General features: G+C 37.6%; 1 protein-coding gene across 8 annotated transcripts in view; it reads left to right on the top strand.

Annotated features, from left to right (window-relative positions):
* Positions 1–18,549, top strand: part of PARG (poly(ADP-ribose) glycohydrolase) — a 71,082-nt gene that overhangs the window by 19,791 nt on the left and 32,742 nt on the right. For 5 of the 8 annotated variants that reach the window (XR_005106040.1, XM_037398995.1, XM_037398993.1 and 2 more), the window contains exons 8-9: positions 10,597–10,689; positions 12,823–12,995. Coding sequence is in view for 7 of the 8 variants with exons in the window: in XM_037398995.1 (XP_037254892.1) it covers positions 10,597–10,689; positions 12,823–12,995 (266 nt within the window). In the remaining variant the exon portion in view is untranslated. The remainder of the gene's footprint in view (positions 1–10,596; positions 10,690–12,822; positions 12,996–18,549) is intronic. The other 3 variants (XM_037398992.1, XM_037398991.1, XM_037398994.1) reach the window with 1 other exon arrangement.

The raw sequence follows: 18,549 nt of genomic DNA, 5'->3' as shown, positions 1-18,549 counted from the left end.
GCATACTACAATGAGTCTTGTTACTGTTAGTCAATGCTTTGCACTTAGGAATAATTAAAATAAATAGAAGAAAACTGATATTTCACTGAAAAACTAACAAATGTGTCTTACTGAATTGCTGAAGTGTGGCATAAACCTAGGAAAACCTGGGATAATATCTACAGAATATGCTTAGTGCACTCTTTTGGCAGACTATAGTTTCTCATTTGAACGTATGTTACTATGTAATATACTGGCACGTTTGACCTTTGGTACTTTCAGAAAATGTGTCAGAGGCGAGTAATTGAGTTAAGACTGAGCACATGAAATGTGTAAGAACTGAGCAGAAAAATCAGATGTGCAAAATTTGGCAGTATATCTGCTGCTTCTCCAAGAAGAATTGGTTGTGTTTTGGTATCACTGAGCTGTTTTGAATGACGTTAAGAACGGTCTTGTCAACGAAGTACTGTACTTCAATTGCAAGATTTCAAACAGCCACAGAACCACACAGACTTTAAGTGTGTGTGTGTGGTCTGAACCTTAATAACCTTAACTTAATAACTTTAAACTTAATAACCTTAAGAAATTTTTGAAATTACCTGGACAATTTTGGAAATCATACTTCTCTTTTTTTACCATTATTTCAATTTTTCATCTAAAAAAAAAAGACGGTAAATGCATCATCTGAAGCTGATGCGACTATAGCATAGTCTGGTTGGATTACAGTTGAGCTCTGGATTTTCGCTTATTTCAAAAAGACTTAACTGCTTAAGAATACCTGCTACTGTTAAGTATGTGCATATCTTGGGAGATTTTTATGTTCTAAAAGGCTTTACTGCAGTCTTGTCTCCTAGCAGGTCTTATGAACCATGTCAGTCTTTCCTGTATGTTCTGTTGTTTGAATGACCTGCTTGAAAAAATGATTGCTGTAATCGGTGATACTGGAAGAGAAGGAATTTTAAGGTACCAAATTGTTCTGGTGACTGGGTTTTTGATAAATCATTTTTATAATTGTCTAGACAGTACTAACAGAAGTGAGTGTTGTACAAAGATGTCAGCATACAAACGTAGGCTTTTAAGCAAGAAACAAAATGCCCCAAGGCTGAAAATAGCCTATCCATTGCTTCATGCTGGATTCATTTTAGTCCAGATGTCTTCAAACAATTTTCATTACATCAGATTACCTTTTTAAAATCTAAACTGAAAGGTCTTTTGAGTGTGCCGTGAAGGGTTTTCTTTTCACAGCAGCAGAAAGGAATTTATCCCCATATTGAACAAAATGTGAACTTTTCTAGGGTGGGGGCAATATGCATCTTGTACACGTTCAAAACATTAGAAGCTAAGTGTTGTAGCAGAGAAATAGCATTGAGTACTGAATTACAAGCTTATTGTTAGTTTTCTGTACTTTCTCAGCAAAACAGTTGAGTATCTTTCAAGTGGTGTTTTGTAAGCACCATTGCAATGCCTATTGCATCAGACTGTTGACTCAGAACTACCAGGGAAAGGGGTATATACACATACCAGCTGTAGAGTTGTAATTACATTGTGTCTTAAGTGTTTGTGCATGCTTGATGCTTTGGGACGATGTAAAGATACATCCTGAGGATCTCTTCCATAGTTTTCACTGTATTGAGAACATTCCCGTTTCAAAAAACAGAGGGGAAAAAAGCTAGTAAATGTAAAGGTTGTGTTTTTAAAAGTAATCTTCTGGTGTTTGCTTTTTTTTGTTTGGTGTTTTTTTTTGTTTTGGGGGCTGGGGGCTCATGGACAGATTTCTTTGCTTCCATTGGATTATGTGTAAATCATTATTTTCATGTGGTCACCTGTCTATCCCAAATGACTTAAGAGAAGCTCCTCCTTTTGGTTGTGGTGGCTTTCCTTAGCTGCTTTATGCCTTCAGTGGGTTTTGTTTTGGTTTTATGCCTGGAGTAGTTAGAATAAAAAACACTGGTCAAAGCTTTCAAGAGAAGCACTCTGAAAAAGTGTACGTGGAACCAGGGAAAGGATAAAGAGGCATTGCCATTGTTAGAATGACTGTGAAAGTGTAAATGAAGTGTATTATAACTATATTCCTCATTTTTTCTCCTCCTTTTTAATCTTAAAAACTGAATTTGTTTATATTGCTTCCATGCAGAGTTTATTAATAGTTGCCATGCATTCTTTAAAGAGCAGGTTTGCAAAGGTGGCAGTGTGTGTACCCTGGAGATGGCCTGAGGTTCTTATCTGGCCAATATAATCTGAATTACTGGATGTTTTCCTCAAGATATTTGTGATTTTGAGTCAAGCAAAAAGCAGTTTATAGATTTGTTGAAAACTACAGTGTTGTGTTGTTTTTAGTTGATCCTTCTTTTTTCCCTTCTGCCTGTGCTGGACTTTTTTTGTAATGTTAAAGAAAATAGTTTTGTAAGGGCAATAGCTGTGGTGTCTCATGAAACTTTTGGTGCCAAGGTTATTGATTTCCAAAGCGGTTGAAAAAAGTTGTAGTTAAATATCTGATGGCTTTCAAATGTTTCTACTTTATGCTTCCTAGCAGAAGTTTCTTAAATGATAGCAGAATTTAATCTCTCCCCCCCCCCCCCCCCCCCCCCCCCCCCGTACTGTGTTTAGAAATGTAAGTTTTGAATGAACCTGGAAAGGGATCGTTTTCACCTTTAGTGTGTCAGTCAGATGATAGATGCTTTTTCCTCCTCCTTGTGTTACAACCCTGCTGTAGAAACAAGGTCATTGTCCTTTCCACTACTTTGTACTTCCCGAGAGTATCCAGAAAGTATTTAGAAAGCAGTATTTGATTTTTCTTTCCAGGACTCTATCAGTGCTTTGGAAATGGTTGTTATGCTTCTAGTCATGCTAGAGTCGCTTTGCAAGAGCGTACAGGTAGAGTCTATTGGTGGCCTGTAGAGAATCAGGACTGAGGTTTCACTGGTAATGGAAATGATTGAGGTTAGATTTCCAGTGCCTTGGAAGTATAAACTGGGCTTCTAAACCCATGAAGAGGAGATGGAAAAATAAATACATGTTTTTCTCTCTGATTTTATTTAGAATGTTGAAAAGGTTTGAGAACAAAGCTGCAGCTGTTAGGGATGATACACCTGAGAAATCATTCCAGGGTTGGATTGGCAGAAGACGTGAATGAGCCTTTAGTGGGGAAAAAAAATTAAACATGAATTAACCTCTGCCTTGTAAGCTGTCTTCTGTTTTCCTTTTGAAGTGTCAGTTTGTGGTTTTGATAAATGTCAGAAGCATTCTTCTTCTCAAATAAGATTCTTCTCTGCATAATCCAGCGTTATCTGTTTTTTCCTTTTTCCCTCCAAAGATTACTTTGTCCTTCCTTTGGTTTCTAATCAGACGAGTGCTGAAGAAATGGGATGGATTTGACAGCTAAGTGTGTTCTATTGAATTGGTTTTGTAAGGGAACTAAAGGAGGCAGATGAGAGTATTCTTTCTGCAGTTTTGGGTGCTATTAACTTAATAAAATGGGAACTAAAATCCCCCCTACCCCACGCCTTGCCTCTAGGTTTCAATCTTGTTTATATGTGTAATATTTGACATGACAAAGAAGCTGTTTTACATAGGCATACACAAGTTAGTGGGTTGCAGCCTAGTGTCCCTCTCTGTGTACCAGCTACATTGATAGTTGTGGCATGGTATGTTTAAGCAGAATTCAGCTACTCCCTGTCCAGAGGAAAACGCTTTGTAGAGGGTATGACTTAGTGAAGGCTTTTTTTTGTGTGTGTGTTTTAATTTAAATACATTAGTCACCTGATAAGGACTTATTTAGGCTTCTTTCATTATTTTTTTTTTCTTCTTCCAGCTGTTCCAGATAACAGATTGAGAAAGTCTGCCTTTAGGATTCTATAATGTTTAAAAGCACTTATGACAAGGATTAGGGGAAGAAGGGGGAGTAGTTTGGCAGTCTGACATTGGTTTATTTTCAGGTAAGACTTAAATGTTGTAAACAGTGCCTTGGTTGTTTTATTGGCACTGTTGTAGTTCTAATCATGGATCTAGACTCCACCAAATTTAGGTGTTAAACAGCAAATAAAAAGTATGTAGCTTCTGTATGAGGCAGGAGAACAAGTAAGTAAGTACAGGGTGCTCTGGAAGAAAGAGAAAAGACAACATGGCTTAGTGCAGTAAAGGAGCACCCGCATATTGTGACTGCTTAAGTATGCTCAAGTTTTTGTATGTCATCTCAAAGGAAAGCCTTAGCTGGAAGGGAATGGTGAGGGGGATGCTTCAGGATGCCTGGAAAGTTCTGTGAAATACACTTTAAAAAAACAAAAAAGAGCTAAATTAAAATTAACATTATCCAAAAGTGCTTAAGAACCAATGTCTTGTAACTAGTTCAGTTGTGCTCTTGCACTATTCTACATCTCATTTAACTGTGAAATGGGAGCCTTTGGAAGGGAGATAGGGTCTATGTACTGAATGAAAAAAGCAGCATTTTAAATACTTACAGGTAGAACGTGACTGTTAACAGTCTTACAAAGAAACAAAGCCTTCAAACACAAGTTCCTGTTGTCTTTGTTTCCCAAAACAATTTTTTACTTTTTTCATTTTTTTTTTGCTTTCCCTATTATCTTCACCAAAATTGCAAAATTACAAAAGCCAATCAACTTTTTCTGGAGAACATTCCAAGTTGTCCTAGATCTCGTGATATGTTCCTCCTGCATATTCCTTGCATATGGCACCGAGCAAATCTTTCTCTTTGGGGGAATGTGAATAGTATTGCTTTGTTCATGTATCTGTCTTCATTATTTTTGTTGAATTGCAGACTTGAGGGAGGTTCAGTAATGATGTTATGTCTGCCTCTATTTGCAACCAGGTTTTTCAGTGTGGAAGTATTCATCATGTGGATCTTAATGCCCTGTAAAAGTATACAGAGATATTTTTTGAGACAATCAGAAGATAGCGAAGAAAGAAAAAAATTGTTCCTGAAATTAGGAGAATGAATGTACTATGAATAAAGTACAGAAGTTATGCAGCTTGTTTAATTAGTTAGGAGGCTGTTACCACCTCTAACCATATGATTAAAGTAATTAGGAAAGCTGCTACTGGAAAGGCAGTTCAGTATAGTAACATGGTACAGGGCACTTATAAACTGAAACAAAGTGATTTGAAGTGCATGAGGCATTATGGCAGCTGGGAAGGAGAATGTCAGGTCAAAATCTGTTAGAATTAGGAAATAAAAAACACAAAGTCTGAAGGAAGCACTCTGGTCTTCCCCTTCATCCTTAAGAACATGGTTCAGTTGGTTCTTGTCCTGCCAGAAAAGTTAATACGGGGAAATAAAACCAAACAAATTGAAAACATTAAGCCATTGCTGTCGTAGCATGCTGGTTGCCTGTTGGTGTGATGACTCTACCTTCCCATGAGATAGATAGAGCTGTCCAAATTTGTGTTCTCTATGTGCAGTTTGTTTGGTTTGATGAGCTGTCAGATTTAGATATAAACTCTCTACCATCACTATCACCCCATGCTGCTTCAGATCCTTCTTATTAGGACTGTCAGGCATACTTGTTCATTACATTTTGGAGGACTGGTTTATAGTGACAAGATGCCATTACTTATGACCATGTTTAGTCAGGCCTCTTTGCTGCAGTATAAATGTTCATTTTGCAAAATTGCAATGCAGGTTTCACCAAGAGCTCTTACCTCTGCAACAGCTCGCTGAGCTGTTTGCATCTTAAGAATTGGAGCCCTAAGTCATGTTCATTTAATCAGTCGCTCTAGTTGCAAATACTGTTGAAATCACAGAGTGATTTCTTTAGCAAAAGGCAAGTCATGCTTTGCAACTCTGCTTCCATATACTTTTCCCTTGGGGCATAACCCCTGCTTTTATTTAATTCCTAAATAACTTTTTTGCACGATTGGAGGACTGTGAAGAAAGTCAACAATATGTTTTGGTTTTATTTCAAATCCTGAAGGAAGCTGCAAAGAACATGTTTGCATAATAAGGAAAGGAGAAACTGATCAGTTGTTTACAAACAAAGTTGCTATGATACTTGATGTATTTTCCTTTATCAAAAATTGTTGATAACCATTTCATATTTTAGAATTTCTCTGAAGTTATAAAACAGATGTTAGTTTTTAACAAATGGAAATCCAGTGGTCTCTCTTAAGGTTTACAGAGTTGTAGCCTTGAAGAAGCTTGTACGCAGTTGAAAGCGCTTTAGTGAATCAATACAGATGCTTCTACTAGATTTACTTCAGAGTAGAAAGTACTAGATTTACTTCAAAGTGAGGTGCTTGTTGTAACAGCTTCATTCTAACCGCTTTTTCAGCGAGAAGAGTTGCAACTGGTATCTGCCTTTTATAGCCCATTGGCAAGGGGCGTGACTGGTTCTGTTTCACCTACCACCCACCCTGTGCAACATCTAATAATGCATGACTTTGTGGTAGGCTGGTTTGATTTATTAATGCAGAGGAAGACTATCCCGCCTGATACCACCCACCCCCCAAGTTATTTTCCTGTAGCGTTAGCAAGCTGAAGGATCTCAAGAAATTATCAGATGAACATGGGAACTGGTGAAACGTGGTGTGTGTGTGTGTCTGGGGGGATAGACTGACGTATCCCTCTTTCAGCAGCTACAAGTAAGTAAAATACATAATGTGACTCTAGGCTGGATTTTACATCAGTACAAGTCACTGCTTCCTGAAGAGAGTTTCCTTCTAAATAAATCTTCATTCAGTTCTGGGACCAGGTATGCTCTGTGCTGTTGCTAGGTTCTCTCAGGTTGGCCTTTGCGTTGTGTGATGTCTGCCAGATGTAGTTGTGGTGTCAGCATTCCACATCCTGGAATACTTTTACTTTCCATGATAGTGTTCTTTTTTGCTGCTTTCAAAGTCTGAAAAGATGGTCACAGATAAAACCAGGTGGTGTTGCACTGAGCATAGCTGAGAATATACATTGATATGGTTGGTCTGCAAAGCTGAAACTGTGGTGGCATGCTGGTTTAGTGGACAAAAGAGGTAAGAGCCAAGCAGCCAAGGGTTTGCAGGTGTTCTTTTTCATAAAAACCTCGCTGGAATGTTAGCTGTGCAGGAAGAGTTCATGGGCAGAAAGGGTAAGTTGTTATTACATGAAGGTGGCCATGACTCAAGTTACGTTAAGTATTTTAAAGAAACTTAAAGCAAGAAGGGATACATATTTCTGGCTTACTGTCACTGTTCAATAATGAGTTATAGTCTCCAGATATAAATGGTAAGCACAGGACTGTATAGTTCCCCAAGGAGTTATTTTTAGGGAGAAAGCTGGGGGGGTTGTTTGGGGTTTTTGCCTTCTTTTTTTTTTGTGTGTGTGTCTGTGATGGTGATAGTGTTGCGAGGTTTCTTTTAAAGAAACAAACAGCACCTGTCCTTGAACAACAGTGTTCTTAGGTTACATACTGCAGCAGCTCTTTTGTGAATTCATAACATTTCCAGGAAGAAACAAGCTATGTTTGAATTTGAGAACTATTGATGTGCTTCCCCACAATATTTAGGAGATCTCTCCCTAAATAGGGGAGTATTCAGAACAAGGGTGCTTAGGCTGCTGGATGGTTTGATTAGAGAACAATGCAGAGTTAGGAGTTTCTTGTTAAGGTCTGTGAACTCAGTTACCATCTTTTTGAAGTTGTTGGGTCTTGTGAAAGTGTAGTAAGATTTTCATGGCACCCAAGGCTTTTCAAGAAAAAGGCAGCTTATTTGTCATTTACATATAAGAATAATCTGTCTGAAGTCCAATGAGAACAGTTCTGGGCATTAAGAGCTCCAAATTTTGAAGTTTTTGTTAGTGGAGGTCTAGTAAAAGTCATGCATAGAAATAATGTAGAGAGGAGAGTATATTCTGGTACATTAGGAAGGTAAGGAGAATTTCAGAGTGTAAGTGACCTTTGTAGTTATGCATTCTGCATCAGAGCTGAGCTGCTTCTGTTTTGGGAAGAAATTGTCTCATACTATTATGATATTGTTTTCAAAGAAGCATAAAGAAAAGGTTGAAGTCTTGACAGCTGTGACAAAGTCCAGTGCCATAATGTGTCACCAGATAAGTGATACTGTATAGTCTGTGGCAGTCAGCAAAGCATAGCAGCTACTATTTATATGTCAACTTTAAAAAAGAGGAAGTGTTACCCAAAGGGGAGAAAATATCAGAATTTGACAGCCTGGTAGACATCTGAGGTTAAATGTCATCTTATGATTAGATTTAACTTACATATTCATTTTAGTATTGAGATCTGAAATTCCAGCCTTTAAATGCTCATTTTGTTACTTCATGGCGCTTAAAAACGTTGTGCCTAAGAACAGAGCAAAGTTTCCTGCTAGAGCAGATGGTGTTAAAGGTTTGGTCATAATTTTGAATATCTGACTTGTACTGTGTAAATACGCAGGTACCTACACGGCCAAGAACGGGGGCAGGGGGAGAGAGAGATATGCATCTTGTTCATTTTTTAACCTTGAAAAAAAAATCGGCTTTCACTAATACTTTGTATATTACATGGATTCCTCCTCTATTATCTCAGGGGTTTTTTCATGTTTTCTAGGTTTGCTGTTCTAAGTTCTTGTTTCAATTTAAAATTTTGAACTAAAACCTTGTTTGTATGTCTTTGTGAGCAGCATACATAATGTGTGGAAAGTAACTGTGTAGGTATTGAGATTGTTTTATTTTCCCCCCTTCCCTATCATAAGTTGTTCGTCCTTTGAACATTTGTTTGTGTTTTGTTTTGTTTTTTTTTAATCTCCGGAGTGCTCTTATCCCTTTTATATCACTTGGAACAGGAGGGAATAGAGCAGAGATACTTCTATAGTTATTTTAATGATCTTGGAAGAACAGAAGTTGTTAGCCTTCAGACAGTATTTTCAGCTTGGCATTTATGGAGAACAGTATGCTTTGAATCGGAGGCATCGTATTTTCCTCTTCTCAAGACAATTGCCAGTATCTTTTTTTTTTTTTTACATTCTGAAGTCTCTGTGAAACTTTCGATTGTGAATTACAAAGCTTTAATTATATGAATAAAAAGCTCACTTTATGTGATTTCGCAATTAGCCTTAAGTGTTGCAGAGACTGAAGCTGATAATACCTTGATGCTGTTCCATCCATTCTGTCTGCTAACGTTTTTGTGTGAAATTGGTAGTAAATCCAATTATTTTCCAGTTTTAATTGAAAAATAATATTCTATAATTTTAAAGCCACAGTTTCAGAATTTTAATGGTTTTAATTTAGAAACTGCTGGAAGGTATTTGTCTCAAATACAGACTCCCTGGTTGTAGGGGAAGGAGGGAGGCCAAATTGTGATCTTCATCTTCCATTCCCCAGCTTTAGTGCATGTTGTGTGTTCTCTTCTTTCTGCTTCTTGCCCTAAACACAGCATGCCAACGTAACAGCCAGTCACATCTAGTGCCTGGATTAGGTCAGGGGAAAAACTGCACCACTGCACAGAAAGATGGAGAATGTGTTTTTCTTTCCTTCATCCTTCTTCAGCCTGTTCGTACAGCAGAGCATGAGACTTTGGAGGCTATGGCATGCTTTTGTGCCATTTTGCATATTGCAGCTGCACAGCTTTTTGGTTTTCGTTTTACAGTCTCCCGTTTGTGTGCCTATCCTAGCTTTTCAAGGAGAGTATTGGCCATCTAAAGAGCCTTTTGCACTTTCTAAAAATATATGTATGATACACAAATGGGGGTGCAGGGGGTGTGTGGGTTCATCTAAACACTGGGTGCGTGATGTTGAGCTCAAAACTGGCAGTTGCAACTTTAGAAGAGATACCCTGCACTTTCTCTGAATACCTTGACTTGATACACTTCGGCAGCCAAACATGTCAATAGGAAGGGAATTGAGAATAGTATAAGAAGGGTTTGATATGACTTGTCTTGAGTATAGAAGCCTTGTGAAGCATTGGTATGCCCATTTTTTTGAGCGTTGTCAATTCTGGTCTCTCCGTGGGAAGAATGTTAGAGCAGGTAGAGAGGGGCAGCTAAAATAGTCATAGGATCAGCTGTCTTACAGGAAGAGGCTGAAAAGATTGCAACTTCAGAGTGTGGGACCAGGCAGGCTGCACCCTTTAAGGTATGTGCCCCAATGGCTATAGTTTTTGAAAGAAGGTGGTGGGGATGGGCAGCAGAAAGGGCCCAGGCTTGCGTGCTTTCTTACGTAGCTTCTTGCTGTTGCAGAGGACAACTGAGCTGACCCAGCAGTGTGTTTCTTATGTCCTTAAGAGGAGAATGGCACAGGCACTTGTCTTGGACTTTGACCTGAATATGAAAGGGAAGTAAATAGTTCCAGTACTTTTGTGGTTAGGTAGTGATTTTTATAAGTTGATAATTTGGTTCATTGTTGGGGAAAGAGTCAAATGATAACTTATTCAAGGTTCCTTTATGCAGTATTTGGTGACGTGTTTTTCTCAACTGCAACTTCTGAGAGTTGTTTCTGTGTTTTGGTTAAAGGACTATTGCAAGGGAAAATGTAGTGAGGTGGTACAGTGAAAAGTGCTGCAGGTTTGCATGAGGCTAATAGGACGTTTTTGGTTTTCTTTCGTTTCTTTTGGATGGGTCCTGCTTTCACAAACTTCTTGTACAATCATTATTTCTGATGTAAAAGATGCTTTGGTTTTTTTTCCCTTTTTCCTTTCTTTGTAACAGGTTCTTGAGGATGCAGAGGCTCAACATTTGTTCCAGTCCATTCTTCCTGATATGGTCAAGCTGGCGCTCTGTCTCCCAAGTATCTGCACCCAGGTAAGTAAACGCAGCTAAGTGCTCTGTGGCAGACCGCTGCTCTTCAAACTGTAACTAATGGCTAAGGTCAAAATGTCAGGATCACGTTATGTTCTTAATAAAAGCTGTAGGTTTTGTGTTGAGTGTAGCTGAAGCCTAGAGTGCAGAATGGACAATGCACATCTGTAATGGAATGTAAAAAAACGTATCTCGCTGTCGTATTTTTAGTCTGAACTTCAGTAACGCTTCCCTTTCTATATGCTGGAGTCGCTCCTTCCTTTTCTTAAATGAAATGACAATGCAGCTTTTCAGCTTTGAAAACCACATTTATAAACTGAAATACTTAAATAATCTTAAAACGTCTTTTTTATTTTAGAAAATTTTTAATCCTGGAATTAGTATTTTCATAAAGCCTTTGTTTACATGGGAGCATATTTTATTCTGGTTAGACCATCACAATACTTGCACACATAAAAACCTTAACTGTTCATTATTGTTATGAGAATCAGTTCTGTAGGTAGTAAAGCTGATAAAAATGAATAGGACTCATCAAGTAAGTGAGAATGTATGATGGGTAACACATTAGCAGGGGAATGACTCGTAAGCTTCTTTGTTACAATTTTCAAAATTGATTTTGTTGGATGGGAGCAGGGAAAATACCTCCCTATTTCATTCTGCTGCAGGGGTCCTACAGTAGACGTGTAATTTCAGACAGTATGAATATTTCTTAAAATTCTTTTACTAGTCACTGGATGGGGAAGTTTTTGAGAATGCTGTGAAGTTTCTGAACACAAAGTCAAATGCAAGACTTGCAAATTCATGTAGTAATGCCTTTTATAAAGATGATGTACTGTTAGGCAGTGCAAATTAAGAACTTTGTCAGATTCGGGTTTTTTTCATTAGACATAAAGCTAAATTTGTTCCAATATAACGTACTGTCCAAAATATCCTATTTTTATAGGCTTGTAGAACTTTAATTAAAGAGAGCTTCTGAGGCTCTTTTCCCCCCTCTAGCTGTGTGACTTCAGACATCATAATACAGCTTGTTAATTAAATAGCCAGAAGACAGAATGAGATTCAGTGAACGTGAATGTAGTAGTTATAAGAATGAAGGAAAACTTGTTTGTTTTGTGGAGTAAATAGGGCTGTGTATTCAACTATCTAAATCAGTAGCAATTTCTATATTCACAACTGAAAGGATTAAAACATAGCTACTCGGCTCTCCTGGAGCTAGGCTGATGATGATGGCTGAGAATACTGGGAGAAGAGGTGAAAGCTGTGTTCCCTTTCTCCTGTCAAGTGGGCTTATAATAGTTCCTGGACTCCTTAGCATCCAGAATTATATTCCCCGCTCCCCCCCCGTATTATCACATAACTTAAAAAAAAAAAAAAAAAAAAAAAAAAAAGCAGCAGCCATGAATGTAGTGAGTGAAAATTCCATGTCAGGAGGCTGAAACCTGATAAAATGGAAGATTTTTTCCAAAAAAACTTCAGGGTGTTTTATTTTTGTGCCCCCCCTTCCCCCAGCCCCTTTGTTTAGTTTTATATTAAAGAAGACTCCAAGCCGAAGAGCAAAGCAAAGCTGAGCTTCCGTTCATTCTGATTATAAAAGAACAGATAATCATGCACTTTCTGCAAATGTTATCAGTGTTACTTCTTCAAGTAGGATGGAAAGAAATTCAAAGCAAGTCATAGAATGATGATTTGTGGTGTGACTTCAGCATTTCTTTATTAAGTATAATAAAGTTATTGTAGCTGAAAGCATTCCTTAAGGGCTCCTAACTGTACAGTTTGTGAAAGTGGGGTTTTACTTCAGCTTTTAGATTGCTCAGGATTTGCAGCATCCCGTCTACTTTCCCCCTCTCCATTCCCCATGGTTTTATTTGATAAGTTGTGTTTTCTTGGTCTTCCTTTTTATTATTGATAGAAATCTGCAGTTTGTCAAGCAAACTTTTTCTGAATTGTCTGGAATAATCTGTTCTTGACTTTAATGGTGCGGCTGATTAAAGGGTTCACCAATGGCCTAAATTACTCTTGCTCTAATTTAACAAATGTAATTTTGTGCTCCTGTTTTTTCATTTAAAAGGGGTAAGCTAATTATTTTTCTCTCTCCTTCCCTCCCTTTTCTCCTGCCCCCCCTCCTTTTGTTGGTAGCCAATACCTCTACTGAAACAAAAGATGAATCACTCCATCACAATGTCACAGGAACAGATTGCTAGTTTTCTAGCCAATGCTTTCTTCTGTACTTTTCCACGTCGCAATGCAAAGATGAAGTCCGAGTACTCTAGTTATCCAGACATTAACTTCAACAGGTATGGCACTCTGAGGTAAATGAAGCTGATAACCCTTCAATGAAAATATTATTGTAGTCATTTAGGGGAGAAACTCATTTCTTTTATGCTTCTGTCACTAATTTCAGTAGTTTGCTTTCTGTCTTTTCTGTTTACCTCTAAGGGACAAGAAAACTATGCAGCTATTTAAAGAAAGGATCTTGTGCACATAAAGATATGTTTAATATTCCAATTTTTTCTTTTTTTTCATGCACACACAGACACGCTTTTGCTGTGGCGTAATTAGGCTGATACAATTCCCTACCTCCTCATAAGCCATTTGTCTGTGAACGGTACATTTCAGTTATGCTTCAAGTGTTCCATATGTTTAAATCAAAGGTCAGTGTTTCCCCAGCCATGTTTCTGACATCCTTTGTGTCAGCATCAGTGATCTGCATGTTTGGTTAGACCAATAGGACTTCATTCCTCAGCATCCTTACAATCTCTCTTATCATTTTAAGGCAGTTGTAGAGCTGCATGTTAAAATAAACCTATCCTTTTTGCTACAAGTTAGCCTAAAAGGGTTTCAAGACCATGGTAAGAATTTAATTAAAGTTACTCTGATTTCTAAACAAACACTTATGTTTTTCCCCTCGGTGCTAGCTTACAGATTCAATTAGAAATTTTTCTTCACATCTGTTATTTTTTAAATAAGCTTATTTCAATGTTAAATGGGGGAAGAGGATGGAGACGCTTTCTTCTGCAGAATGTTATGGTTCACACGAACTTGTAGATTAGAAAGGGGATTTTGTCTTCTGGGCACCTCCATACAAGGCTGTGTAGGTCAACCTTAAATTTATTAGGCTGGAGCTTAGATAAGTTATTGATGTAGAGTTTTTCTCATTCCTCACAGTTAACATATGTAGTGTGTGTACTCTGAAAACTGAGATGAAATATAAAAATACTGTCACCTGTGATCCAGCACACTTGGGTATGTGTGTCATAAGAGCTCTGTTAGACTAGAACTTCCCAGAATAAATTGTCAGGCATGCCAATGTACTAATAATTGTTTTGGTGCTTGCTGTCCTTAAGGGCTAGCACAAGCTTCTCTATATTGTGAATTTCAGAAGAGAGGCCAGGGTCACTGTCTTGGTGTTTGTTCCAGCAGTGCAGTAGGTTATGGAAGTGTGGGTGGACATTAATGTACCATACAATTCAGCATGTTTTTCCACAGTTAGTTCATGAGAACAAATAAATTAAAAGTACCATCCATGAATTAAAGAAGATTTTATGTTCAAAGCAGTGAAGGAGGACAGTAAAGTTCTGGAAAGAGTTCTCTTTGTACCAGCTATACACTTCTAGCTGAATTTTGAGGTTATTTATGAAGGGCTTGAAGATTAAAGGTTTTGTAACTTAAGCATGTTATAAATCAAGCAGTTAAATTCTTACCAACTACAGAATTAAATACCGCTAAATCAGCGGAGTAAACTGATACTGTCTTCTATGGAGTTGTACAGCAGTATAAAGTCACAGTAGTACAGTGTAGTACTAGTGGTTAACTCTGGGCATAATATTTTGAACTACTTTAAAATAAAAAAGCCTTGTTAAATTATTAGGTAAATAGTTTCCTGCCGTAGACTTGAAGAATGACCAGTATAAAGTATGAACTGTTCAGGGGTTTCTGTCCTATTCCAGTCAGTCCTCCTTTGTTTTCTGTCTTGGCTTCCCAGCGCTGTCATTCATGGTAAGTCCCAGCAATGTTATTTAAAGGGGTAATACAGCAGACAGCCTTCAGGCCTTCCTCTTGCCTTATGGATGAGGTAATGCTCAGCTGTTAGTCACATAGGGTAGAAAGCCATTTTTATCCATGTAATTGCAAGAATATTGTTGCCAAACTGGAGGAAAGAAGGGAAGTTGATGTCCTCTGGTTCTTGAGGATTAAAAGTGGCTTGTCCTCAGTGTTTGCCAATTTCTGTGATGTTTTTTTTTTTTTAACATATATAATTAGTTGCCATTTCAAGTCCTTTTTTTACTTAACCATTTGTTGGACCAAAATTCCTTCTCCCCCTGCCCTGTGTATTTTGCATATGATAATGAGCAGATTAGTGAGGTGGAATAGGGGGTGACAGGCAGTAGATAAAATAAGAAGGAATGTATGACGGAGAGGGAGACTGGCAGGATAAAAGCAAAAGGAGATTGAAGAGAGCAAGTGGTGGAGAGAGCACTACAAGAATTTACAGGTTTTTATTGTGCTACGATATGTAACCTGATTTCATTGAAATCTGAAAGGAAGGGGGAGAAGGAGGATGGATAGGATTTTATTTCTTTTTCTTCCTGTCAACCCTCTATTTTTTCACCCTGCAAATTAGTTCTTTGGTAGTGAGGGCAAGGAATAAAACGTCATGTTTTCAGCTATTACTGCAGACTTGTAAAGACAGCAAGATTTGGTTGATTGCAGTGTGTATTCTCAGCTTTTACAAAAAAGCCTTTCGTGAAGCTGGTTATACTCAAAAGGCAGTAGGTAATGACTGAAGTTAAAATGTTTGTGCCCTCCCCCCCCCCTTATAACTGTTTTGTTGTAAAGGTTTTGGAGGTTGCTGTTATGCTCTGTCTGCTTAGGGATGGGCATAACAGATTGTTCCACACAGCAGCTCTTTCTCCCCACAATATTATGGACTGCAGCTTTTTCCGGACTTAGTTCTTAGCATAATTCATCTGCTACATGACTGTGAATGAATTACTTTGTTCTTTGGGTAAAAAAAAAAAAAAAATAAATCTGCCATGGTTCCCTAACAAAGCAAAATTACTGAGAGGATGCTTGCATTTGAGGGATTTTTTTTTCTTTTTTTCTTTAGCAAGTGGTGGTGTTTCTCAATTCTGCTGTGTATGCCCTTTCTGCATCTATACAAAAGGCTTCCACCCCTCCCCTCAACTCCTTGAGACTGAAAAAAATTTGTCCCTCAAATTAGAAACACAACCATATAAGCTGTTTCTTTCTTGTGTTTTCAGTTTTACACAGCAGTTATCAATTCCCTTTATGCAGACTTAAACATTTCATACACTATAAAACAGTTAATGGTTTCTACATTTAAATTCTGTAACGTTCCTTTTTCCCTCCCAGTCTTTTCTCTACCTCAGGTTTTTATGTGGTATTGACTTACTGTATTTTGCCTTCCACCCATATTTCCCCCAAGGTAAAAATCGAACAGACAGTCAGTGTAAGATACTGAGACTCTCCCCTTTTTTATTTTTTCTCTTTTGTTCTTTCTCCCCTGCTCCCTCCTCTTCCCCCCCCCCCCCCCCCATCCCCTTCTCCCTGTGTTAATCATTTTCTGGTGCACCAGTGCTTGGCATTGTTACTGCAGTGATGATGGCAAGTGGTTTGAGTGCTGGTGCATGTGCTAATAACTGCAACTGATTGGAAGGAAGGCCATTGTATGTTTTAGTATTGACATGTCATCTGTACTTACCTCTCCTCTCCTGCGTGTTGGTCTTGCCAGATGAGCGGAGAAAGAAAGTATGCATTCTTCTTTTGACAGTGAAGCACTTAGTTTAATAGTATGTTGTGACACCGACGCTGTTTTGATTGTTCATCGTGCTACAGACTGAAAGTCACCTGTGTATAATGAAATAGTGGGTACTTTAATTGAATTCTTCCCTTTCATGCTTGGCAAGGATGGACCTATTATGATTCTTAAGTCATTAACAACATAATTCATTTCAAATGTAGCTACTAAAATATAATTCATATTTTAACTTGGAGAGCTTTAATATTTATGAATTTCAGTAGATAAAATGACATCTGTTCAGTAGCCAAACATTAGATCATACTAAATAGCGTAAAGTACTGCTTCTGTTCAAAATATCGAGCTAACTTTAAAGAGTTCAGTTTTTCTTTTAAAAAAAACTTTTATAATATATGATGGAAATAGATTAGGCAGCTTTATGAAAAATATCCCATCACAGAAAAGGAAATAATTAAATTTGCTATTTTTTTTGCCTTGCTGGATAAGTTTCCATGGAAATTGCATGCTGGTTGAATGTAGAGCCTGAACTGCATTGACTCTTCTGACATAATCTATACAATTATGATGTTGTTTGCACAGTTTAAAGTCATTTCTTATGGTGATGATCGTAATTAATCTTTTTCGTGAATAGTTGGTGGTTTAATGTTGCACTTTCATTAAAAAATATATTCCTCTTGAGATATATTAAAGATAAGATGGAGCTGTGCTTTCTTGCTTTTTTTTTTTTTTTTTTTTTTTGGGTAAGATGCTGAAACAGGTGCCATCCACTGTCACACATGATTTTGTACTGTGGAAGTTTTTTTTTCCCTCCTGTTGACCAAGTTATCAGACCTGTGTCTTGACGTTACAGAATTAGGTAGTTTAGGGGAACTACCTAGTCTGATTATATGTAAAAGCAAAGTATAAGGGGGAAAAAACCCTTCTGCAATCTTGCATCAGTTCAGGATGACTGAAAAGGAGACAGGTTTGTCAAAAACACACTTTGGTTTTGCTGTGTCTTTGACCTGCTACAGATCTGTTCGTAGCTATGTCAAGTGACAATAACTTCTCTGTTTGCCTTTTTTCAAAAAAACTGACTGTACTTAAACTGGAGGTTGTTGTGCAGCTGTAATAGCTCCCATCAAAGCAATTGAGGTTGAATTCATCATTGAAGGTAGCGTGTCTATCTTTTGGCACATATATTAGTGGATGCTGTGGTCTGAAACTGCCAGTATTCCACTAGGACTGAATTTCTTCATCTTTATTAAACAGACCTTTTAAAGTAATTTCAAGTGATAGGAAAGGAGGGGGAAAAAACCCACTAGTTAAGATATATATGTCTGTAACAGAATGTATAATACATGAAAGGAAATGGGAAAACTGTATAGTACATTTATGCAGGAGAATTGAAATCTGATTTACTAGTAATGCAATTGTCTCTTCATAAACAACATCAATTTCACAACACTAATGAGTATTCTGTGGGGAATAAATTACCTAGCGACTTTGAGAGAACTTGGTTTGGACTGAGATGCATTACTCCTGAAAAGTGGTTCTAGGGTTTCTGAGTTTACAGATGCTGATCCTACAAAACTGATCCTGTATGCCTGCCTTAAGTATATGTTCTAATTAGCCTTGGATGGAATACTTTAAGTAGAGTGTAATTTTCTGAGAAATTTAAAATCAACATTTGCATGTAGTAAATGATTAAATACTCTTTAAACAGACAACTTCAAAAGGACACTATTATTAACAAGCCTGGCATAATTACTTTCCTGTAGTGATTAAAGCAGTACTCAATCTGAATATTTTTTTTTAGCTTTGTAAATGGTAGTAATTTAGTCCAGAACTTAGTTGTACCATGCTATGGGATGTCTTTTTTTTTTAGATCTTTAGGGTAAAATACGGCAAGTACTTGGAGTTAGCATCTTAGCATTTCATCAAAGTCAGCTATCAATCTGGTGTATTTTAGGAGTCCCAAATCACTAAAATTTTCCTTAAAACAGGTTTATAGTGCTCCATATTACTTTCCACAATAAACAAAAGTACAAAATGAAAGGCACAGAGAATGGAGATGTGGGTATATGTGAATGTCTGAGCTGGAA

The sequence above is a fragment of the Falco rusticolus genome, chromosome 9, assembly GCF_015220075.1.
Source record: "Falco rusticolus isolate bFalRus1 chromosome 9, bFalRus1.pri, whole genome shotgun sequence".
In the NCBI taxonomy this organism is placed as follows: domain Eukaryota; kingdom Metazoa; phylum Chordata; class Aves; order Falconiformes; family Falconidae; genus Falco; species Falco rusticolus.
This window is presented reverse-complemented; position numbering and strand designations above follow the sequence as displayed.